Source organism: Lontra canadensis, unplaced genomic scaffold, assembly GCF_010015895.1.
Source record: "Lontra canadensis isolate GAN:19392208 unplaced genomic scaffold, GSC_riverotter_1.0 scaffold13, whole genome shotgun sequence".
Lineage (NCBI taxonomy): Eukaryota > Metazoa > Chordata > Mammalia > Carnivora > Mustelidae > Lontra > Lontra canadensis.
Window position 1 is genome coordinate 19,516,179 of NW_022631007.1, and position 8,890 is coordinate 19,525,068.

The following is an 8,890-nucleotide window of genomic DNA, read 5'->3' on the forward strand; positions in this document are numbered from 1 at the left end:
GCTAAATCTCCACAAGCTCCTCTCATCCCAGAGCTAATGCATAACTATTAGGAAGGCAATGAAAGGGAACTCTTCCCAGCCTTAGGAGAGATGACACGTGGTCGTACCAGTTGACAACAATCATTCCTATACAACATACTTGGAACATGGCCACCTTGGTATGGGGATGGATAGTCTAATCTGGACTGAGTGCGATTTTTCTGAATCACAGTAGATTTTGTCTTACCCAAAATCCTTGCATAGCTTTCTTTTGCCTCTAGTTTTTTCTTTTTGCTTCTAGTAGTTTTTTAATCATTTTAGCCTTGCAAACTTTTATTTGCATACTTACATGAGTGCATAAACAAATAAAATATAATTCTTATTGTAACCATTGGTTGAACAGTGGGAGGACATTGGAAGCCTCTTCTATACCCTTACTGTCCTTCACAGTTTCCCCTTCTAGGGAAATATCCAGAGCCCTACAGAATTTCTTTAGAAGTCACCACCCTACATGGTGACATCCAAAGTCATCAGAATGGTGCATAAGGCCCTCTGCCTACCTTTATCAGCCTCCTGCCTACCTTTCAGTTCATCTTCTAATAGCCTTCAGGCCACCCTGCATGGCAGCAGTCCCAATATAATTAGTCTTATCGTAAAGCTTTCCCTTGGCATTTCTGCTGTCCTTTACGTGGAATGCTTCTCTACCTTGTCTGTCAGGTATATTTGTATTCACAAATCATCACTACCTCCAGATCATTTTTCCTGACCCACTCTTCTCCGTCTGAGTACAACATGTAACACAAAGGAGGGCTCTAGAGTGCTTTATGTCATGAGTGGAGCTACCTCCGAAAATTCTCCCTAAAATATATAATAATATCTCCCATCTCACTCATCATTTCTCAATTGGTGAGTAATTAGAATCACACGTATATAGTGTACAACTTCATTTTTGGTGTTATTTTAATGCTATTTAGTTTTACCTCTGCTTTTGTGTGTGCGTGTGTGATTCTGTCAAAACGAAGACCTTTTTAGAAGTTTCTCATTGTGAGATATCTTACTTTTGGAGAAAACTGAAAAATCATTACAAAAATCACAAAACAAGCATTCTGTAAGTCTGATATTAATAAATTCACACTACAGCATTCTCACACCAGTTACCATTTCTAGAATTAAAATTAAAAACAGTAAAGCATTGGAGAGGATATTGAGAGAAGGGAACCGTTGCACTCTGTTGGCTGGGAATGTAAACTGATGGAACCACCAGGGAAAACCGTTTGGGGATTCTTCAAAAAATTAAAAAGAAATACCAGACAATCCCGAAATTCCACTGTTAGGTATTTACCCTATAAAAATAGTCATGGTAATTCAAAAGATATATGTAGCTCTATGTTTACTGCACCATTATTTACAACGGCCAAGATATGGAAGCAACCTGTTTACTGACAGATGATAAAGAACATGTGTGCGCACTGTATAGACACACACAATGGAATATTACTCAGCCATAAAGAAAGAATGAAATCTTGCTCTTTGCAGCAACATAGATGGACCTGGAAGATATTATTGTCAGAGAAATCTGTCAGAGAAGAACAAACACTAAGTGATTTCACTTACATGTGGAATATAACAAACGACCAAAGAAATAAGCAAAAGCCAGAAGATATTAATAGATACAGATCAAAATGGTAGTTGCCAGAGGGAAGGGGCATTGGGAGACAGCCAAATAGTGATGTTGATTAAATGGTACAAAGTTTCAGTTATAAAATAATTATGTAATGGGGATTAAAAATACAGCACTGGGAATATAGTCAGTGACACTGCAGTAAAGTTGTATAGTGACACATGTAACTACACTTATCATGGTGAGCACTGTGTAATGTATAAAATTAATGAATTACTATGTTGTACACTTGAAACTAATGTAACACAGTCAACTATATATGCTTCAGTAACATAGCCAGTAATTTCCTGGACACAGGCTACGGAAACATTTTTCCAGATAATATTTGTTCTCTGCAAGAGAAAGAAAAGCAAAATTAAACTATTGAGACTATACTGAAATAAAATGTCTTTGGACAGTCAAGGAAACAATCAACAACAACAAAAAGGCAACCTACTGAATGAATGGGAAAATATATTTACAAATGTTGTATCTGATAAGTGGTTAATATCCAAAATAGATAAAGAACTTAACTCAACGCCAAACCAAACCAGAAGCCTATTGAAAAGATGGGCAGAGGGCATCAGCAAACATATCTCTAAGGAAGACATACAGTTGGTGGGCACATGAAAAAATGCTCCATATCACTAATCACCAAGGAAAGGCAAATCAAAACCACAATGAAATATCACCTTATACCTGTCAGAATAGCTAAAACAAATACAAGAAATAACAAGTATTGGCAAAGACGTGGAGAAAAAGAAACTCTTGTGTACTGTTTGTGGGAATGCACACTGTGCAAACACTGTGCAAAACAGTAAGAGATTTCTTAAAAAATTAAAAGACAAAGTTAGCAAATGATCCAATAATTGCAATACTGGGTATTTACCTAAAGAAAATGAAAACACACACAAAAAGATATATACACCCCTGTATTAACACAGCATAATTTAGAATAGTCAAGATATGGAAGTAATCCAAATATCCATCCACAGATGAATGGATAAAGATGTGGTATATATACACAATGGAATATTACTCAGCCATAAAAAATACTGAAATCTTGCTATGTGTAGTAACATGGATGTATGCACAGGGTATAACAGTAAGTGAAATGATTTAGTCAGAGAAAGACCAATACCACTGATTACACTCATATAGAGTTTAGGAAAAAAAGAAAAAAAGGACAAACAAAAACAGTCTTTAATACAGAGAATAAACTGGTAGCCACCAAAAGAGAGGTGGGTGTTTTGCAACAAGTATAAGTAAATCATAATAATGTTTACTTACATATATCTGGAGGTGCAGGGGCCACATGAGACTCATCAGAACCTGAAGATCCTGCAGTTGAAAAGGCTTTGGGACTGACAACCCTTTTAACTAAAGAGCAAAATCCTGGGAGATAGGAGACCAGTCTGGCTCTATTACAGAGCACCTAAGAATAACACAAAAATTAACATTATTTGTTCTGGATATAAGTGTTATACTTACATAGACAATCTCTGGCAAATCCTCACTCTGCAATGTATCTTTCAAAACAAATCTTACTCTATTATTGAGCAACTACCATACAACAAGCATTATGTATATAATTTTAAAAACAAAACAAACAAATAATAATTTACTTTGTGTAAAAGTATATGGCCTTTCCAATAAAGGCTAGAATCAAGAGTGCCACACAAGAGAGAACAGGAACCTCTAAAAGTTGCCCTATTTGGAATAACACTAAAAAGGTAGTATAAATAAATTTTTCTATTATTTTTTTATTTTTAAAAAAGATTTTATTTATTTGACAGAGAGAGATCACAAGTAAGCAGAGAGGCAGGCAGAGAGAAAGAGAGAGAGAGAGAGAGAAGCAAGCAGGCTCCCTGCTGAGCAGAGAACCGGATGTGGGGCTCGATCCCAGGACCCTGAGATCATGACCTGAGCCGAAGGCAGAGGCTTTAACCCACTGAGCCACCCAGGCGCCCCCAATTTTTCTATTATTAAGGAAACTTCGACACCTTTAGTACACAGCTTTGTGCTAAATTTTTTGCTCCTTTGTTCATTTCCTGGACTCTGAGGTCAGTTACAACAGGTGACTGTGTAAATGTCCTGCATACATAAACATCTAGCAAAATACTTGGGTCAGATATAATTCATTCTTTCATTATTTTTTAAAGATATTTTTATTTATTTGAGAGAGAACGTGGGTACATACAAACACACACACACACACACACACACACACACACACACAGGAACACACGGGGGGAGGTGCGGAGGGAAAGAATGAATCTCGAGCAGACTCCCCACACATAGCTGGATGCAGGGCTTGATCTCAAGACCCTGAGACCATGATCTGAGTGGTAACCAAGAGTCTGATGCTTAACTGACTGCCCCACATCAGAATGCAGGGGTTGGCAAAGTATAGCTGAATACACCCTGCTATTTTAGTAAATAAAGTTTTATTCTAACATTGCCATACCTATTTATTTATGTACTGTGGCTGCTTTCATGCCATAGTTAAGTAAGGCAGAGTTAAGTAATTGTATAGAGGCTATATGGTACAGAAAGCCTAAAATATTAACTTATCTGTTCCTTCACATTAAAAAACAAAAATGCCAACTCTTAATTCAGTAGAAAATATGTAAGAACAAATACCGTATTATCTGTGAAATGCTATTCAAGGATTTAAACAATTAAGAGATCCTTGAGAGAGGAAGAAAAAGTTTCATAGAGAATATACTAGGTTTTGAAGAAATAGAAATTTGCAGAGGAATGGGGCATTTCAGTGAGTGACTTTCTGGAACAAATGTATAGTCATAAAAGGTATATTCAAAATGTGATAAATTCAGTGAGGTTAGAGGAGTGCAGTAAAAAACAGGCTTAAAAGTTAAATTGTGGGCAATTATAAAAGGCTTTACATCTGACACAGTAAAAGTCTTGTTACAAGACAACAAATCAGAATTTTAATTTGGAGGAAGGGAAGGATAGAGGGGCAGAATGTTTTTAGGAATGTACTACTTAGGGCAGGATGGACTGGAGTGGGATTAGAGAATGGGGATTGGTGTGGTATGAAAATTAGGTACCAGGATGTTGAAATAGTCTAGCCATTTGATACTTTAGCATCATTCTTTTTCACTTTCACAAAGTAGTCTAAATTCCAACCCATGTGCTCTGACTTTTATCATAAGAGAGAACATTCTAACTTGTTTTTCTATCTCTCTGGCATTTCTTACTAACTTTACCACCTTTTCCTTTTCAATTTTTTAGTCACATAAAAATACCTGCAACATTTCCCACATTTCTCTGCCTTCTTTTATACTGCCATAAGATTTCTTCCACTAAAATGTCCTTTTCCCTCTCCTTCTAGGTCTAGCAAATTTCAACTCTATCTTCAAGACCTGGATAAACAGAACCCTCTTTACGTATCTCTGAAGTACAAGGTCTATCTCCAGAAAATGGCCACCCGAAAATTTAAGCATCCTTCCTTGGGTCAGGACCCAACATGCTCAAAGAGATAAATGTGATAATTATTACATTTTAACCTACTAGACAAACTTAAGGACTTTTGGGTGTTTCTATAATTTAAATTTACGTTTACAAATGAAGACATTTACATTTAACAGAATATGGCTCAGGATCTAAAGGCAATATGAAATTTTAAACTCCAAAGTATTTTGGGCAACGCCTCAAAATAGCAACAGGCTCAATAGGAGATTATCTGAAAGGGGCAATATTAAATAACAAATACTCAACAGATGTTAGTTACTGTGGGTCAGGTTCTGTGCTAAGTGCTTTACATGCTCTGTTTTACTAATTTGCACGAAATACTTCCATATACCATTAAAATTAAAGTATGATTATCAAAATATTATTTTTGATATTATTTTTGCTTCACAAGCAAAAAGGAAAAGAAGTATTATCCAAATTATTTTAACAACTTCCCAATATTATTAAGAATTATTTTGGTCCGTGAATGCCAAGGCCACTAGATTCTACTTTAGATTTTTCCCTTGATGGTTTAACAAAAGTTATAGTAAAATGTGAGTTTTATTGCCAATCTAAGAAAACCTAATCTCCGAGTTTCAAGTTACTTTATTTATATTTCATTTAATGGCAAAATAAGCCAGTATCTAATTTGTCCACTGAAAGGAATAGCTGATGACAGTGTTAATGTGTTTCAAGTTTCTCTTTTAACCTACAGGATCCTCAAATTTGTTACTTGGCAGATTTTATGACATTGGGTAAGCTGGTAAATATAACTAAATATGACAGCCAATAAATAATTCAAAAATTAGTATAGCCAGTTTGTTTTAGTATGAGGGTAAGTATGATTTTATTTATGACTACTTCAAACCTAGGATTCTAGACTTGGGAAGATGACAGGTTATCAAATATAATTTTAAAATCTTTATTACTGTAAATAGAGAAACTGTCTTTTAGACACTATTTTAGGATTAAATCCTGCTTTTGGTCATGTGAGTAGAATACAGGGTCTATACCAAAGACTTAGAACTAGTTATCTAGGAAATTCATCTATATCCATCAAGGAAATTCATTCATATCCAGCTACAGACATTTTTGTGTAGTCCACATTATAAAAAAAAATCTGAATTGGGTCTAAACTTTGAGAAATTACAGATTTCACACAAAAAGTCCAGATTTCTGGCTGTTCTTGAAACCTCAGAAGAGCTGGCAGCACTAGATTCATATTCCCAAATGGCATTCGTTAGCAATAAATCACCGTAGCTAAGGAAAGGCTGCTCCTGTTATATCAGAAATGAGAATTTCAGTTTGTCAAAGTTCCCAGTGAGGCATCTTGATTTACCTGTCCAGCTTCTGAAGCATGGACATTCATGACTCTTGCTATGTATGCTAATTAAATAGGTGAAGACACACATACTTGCACATTTCCTAACTGACATTCAGTATTTACAATGCATAAAAACACAAATTTTTAAAGTATATTTGAATATTAAGATTTATTTTATATGAACTTCTAACAATAAAAGATTTATGAAAGCATCTTTCAAAATACTCACCCTGCTGATCTAATTCATTTAAATAAAAATAAAGCCAGGTTGAACATTAGTATTCTATTCTAGTTACTTTGAGAGTACCCATGCTTCTATTACAACATTCTCTTTCCGGGGTTCTGGCTAAGTAAAAATTCATGTTAAAATGGGGTCCAAAACTAGTGGTCTACTTTTATGACTTGACCCTACAGTCATGTCATTAGACTCTTAACATATCATGTTCAATTACACGAATATTATCCTGACTAATAGTTGCCATATTAATCCTCCTAACACAGCTTTGATTAAAAGATCACAATTTAAAGAATCAAATCTAAATACTGAGTGTGACATTCAAACTATTACTCAATTCCAACTCCACAATACAACCTTATTTTCCCTCTAATCTCTTTCATATATCTGACATTGCAGAATGCAGAAATGACTTCTTGATTTTTGAAAGATGTCTCTGAATACGTCAGATTCTTCCATTCAAGTCTTTCATTATCTAAATCCTATCATCTTTCAAGACTCAGATTAAATGTTCTCTGATTAAGTGATCCCAAACCCCTTGTTTCTCTTCTTCACAAAGCTTTGAATATGGATGTACTTTTGTGTAGCTTTTAAGAAATAATTACTTTACACTTTTATTGTCGCTATTTCATGTACTTCTACTGTCCCCTACTATATGAAGTCCTTACAGTAGGATGAGTCTAAACTGGAGACTTACAATCAATATTTCTATGTGAATCATATCTCTTGCTCTCATTTCGTACGATTTGGAAGGTTACTCGCTTGACTGAAGCTGTTACAAAACCTTCAGTTTAGCTAACAAAAGAAAAAATAGTTTAAAAATGGATTCTAGGGGCGCCTGGGTGGCTCAGTGGGTTAAAGCCTCTGCCTTCGGCTCAGGTCATGATCCCAGGGTCCGAAGATCGAGCCCCGCATCAGGCTCTTCGCTCAGTGGGGAGCCTGCGTCCCCCTCTCTCTCTGCCTGCCTCTCGGCCTACTTGTGATCTCTCTGTCAAATAAATAAAATATTAAAAAAAAAATAGATTCTAAATATTTACTCAAAAGGTCTTTTTAAAAATATGGAAAGGATGTTGGCACTGAATTTATTTCCAAAAATGAATTTGTAGAAACAAGTACACGAGTGTTGTAGCAAACCTTTGTGTTCAAAGCTACCTTCGAAGCAAACCAACATAATTCCACACCCCTTGCTTCCCTTGACATTTTTCATACAACTAAGTACAAGGAACATGCCACCAATGTTATCATAATTAAACCCGTCCCTCCATTTTCTAACAAGTTCCCAAACCACTATACTGCTTAAGAGACTAATTACTCACAGTGGCCATTTCCAGCGGGACGGCAGACGCAAATTATCTTCCCTTTCGTAAAGTTATTCCTGAGAACGTACAAAACAAAACAGGCCAGTGTGCGATTAAGCTGTAATAACACACAACTCGGGTAACGTCCACTATCTTCTACCATGTGTTGCTCCACCACGACCAAAGTCCAAGCTCCCCCTAAAATCCAAGAAGGCCAGAATTGGCCTCCAGTCCCTACAGGGCACAGATCCCTGCCCAGAGGAGGCCGTGCAGTACCCAGCTCTCCCGGTTTGTGCCCCCACCCCTCAGCCCCCGCTCCCGCAAGCAACTCGGACCAGATGAGGGCGGGGAACGAGGAGCCGAGGCCTAGACAGAGTTCCGAGGGTCGAAGCGGGCATTTTAACACAGATCAAGGGGGTCTGACCACAGCTCCAAAAAGGGTTCGAACGGAGCTGACGGTGAGGAAGCGAAAACAGCCTGCAGACGGAGTGACAGGACTAGGGAGACCGATAGGGGCAATACCGAATGCCGTGGCACCAAGAAGACGGCGAATCTGGAGGGGCTAAAGCAGGCGGAAACCATCCGTACCGGTCCCGCCGCCGCCTCCAGCTGTCCCAGAACCCCCCTCTTTTCTTCGTCAAAATGGCGGCGGCGACGGCAGCAAGGGGTAGCGTAGACGCCGGCAGTGACCAGGCTGAAGAAGTTGCTCCCGAAAGCATCGATGGGAAGGATCGTCGAATTAATGATGCGCACGCGCACAATAGGACCATAGAGCCTACCTTCTATTGGATAGCCGCGGGCAAACATGTAGGAGGAGAAAAGGTGAGGTGGGGTGACGTGGAAGTAGGAGGGCTCCTGATCTGGGTTGAGGGCTCGTTCTGTTTCCTTCATTAACTCATTGGACCATTGCTAGATTCCTC

At 37.6% G+C, this 8,890-nt stretch overlaps 1 protein-coding gene across 5 annotated transcripts in view; it reads right to left on the reverse strand.

Annotated features, from left to right (window-relative positions):
• MMADHC (metabolism of cobalamin associated D) overlaps positions 1–8,601 on the reverse strand; it is a 44,235-nt gene extending 35,634 nt beyond the window's left edge. The window contains exons 1-3 of one of the 5 annotated variants that reach the window (XM_032857747.1): positions 8,559–8,601; positions 7,989–8,047; positions 2,930–3,074 (exon numbers count right to left, since the gene is read on the reverse strand). In XM_032857747.1, the coding sequence (XP_032713638.1) occupies positions 2,930–3,074; positions 7,989–7,997 (154 nt within the window). In that variant the 5' untranslated portion in view covers positions 7,998–8,047; positions 8,559–8,601. Of the gene's footprint in view, positions 1–2,929; positions 3,075–7,988; positions 8,277–8,492 lie in introns of those variants that run through there. The other 4 variants (XM_032857744.1, XM_032857746.1, XM_032857743.1 and 1 more) reach the window with 4 other exon arrangements.
• Between the last annotated feature and the right edge of the window lie 289 nt (positions 8,602–8,890).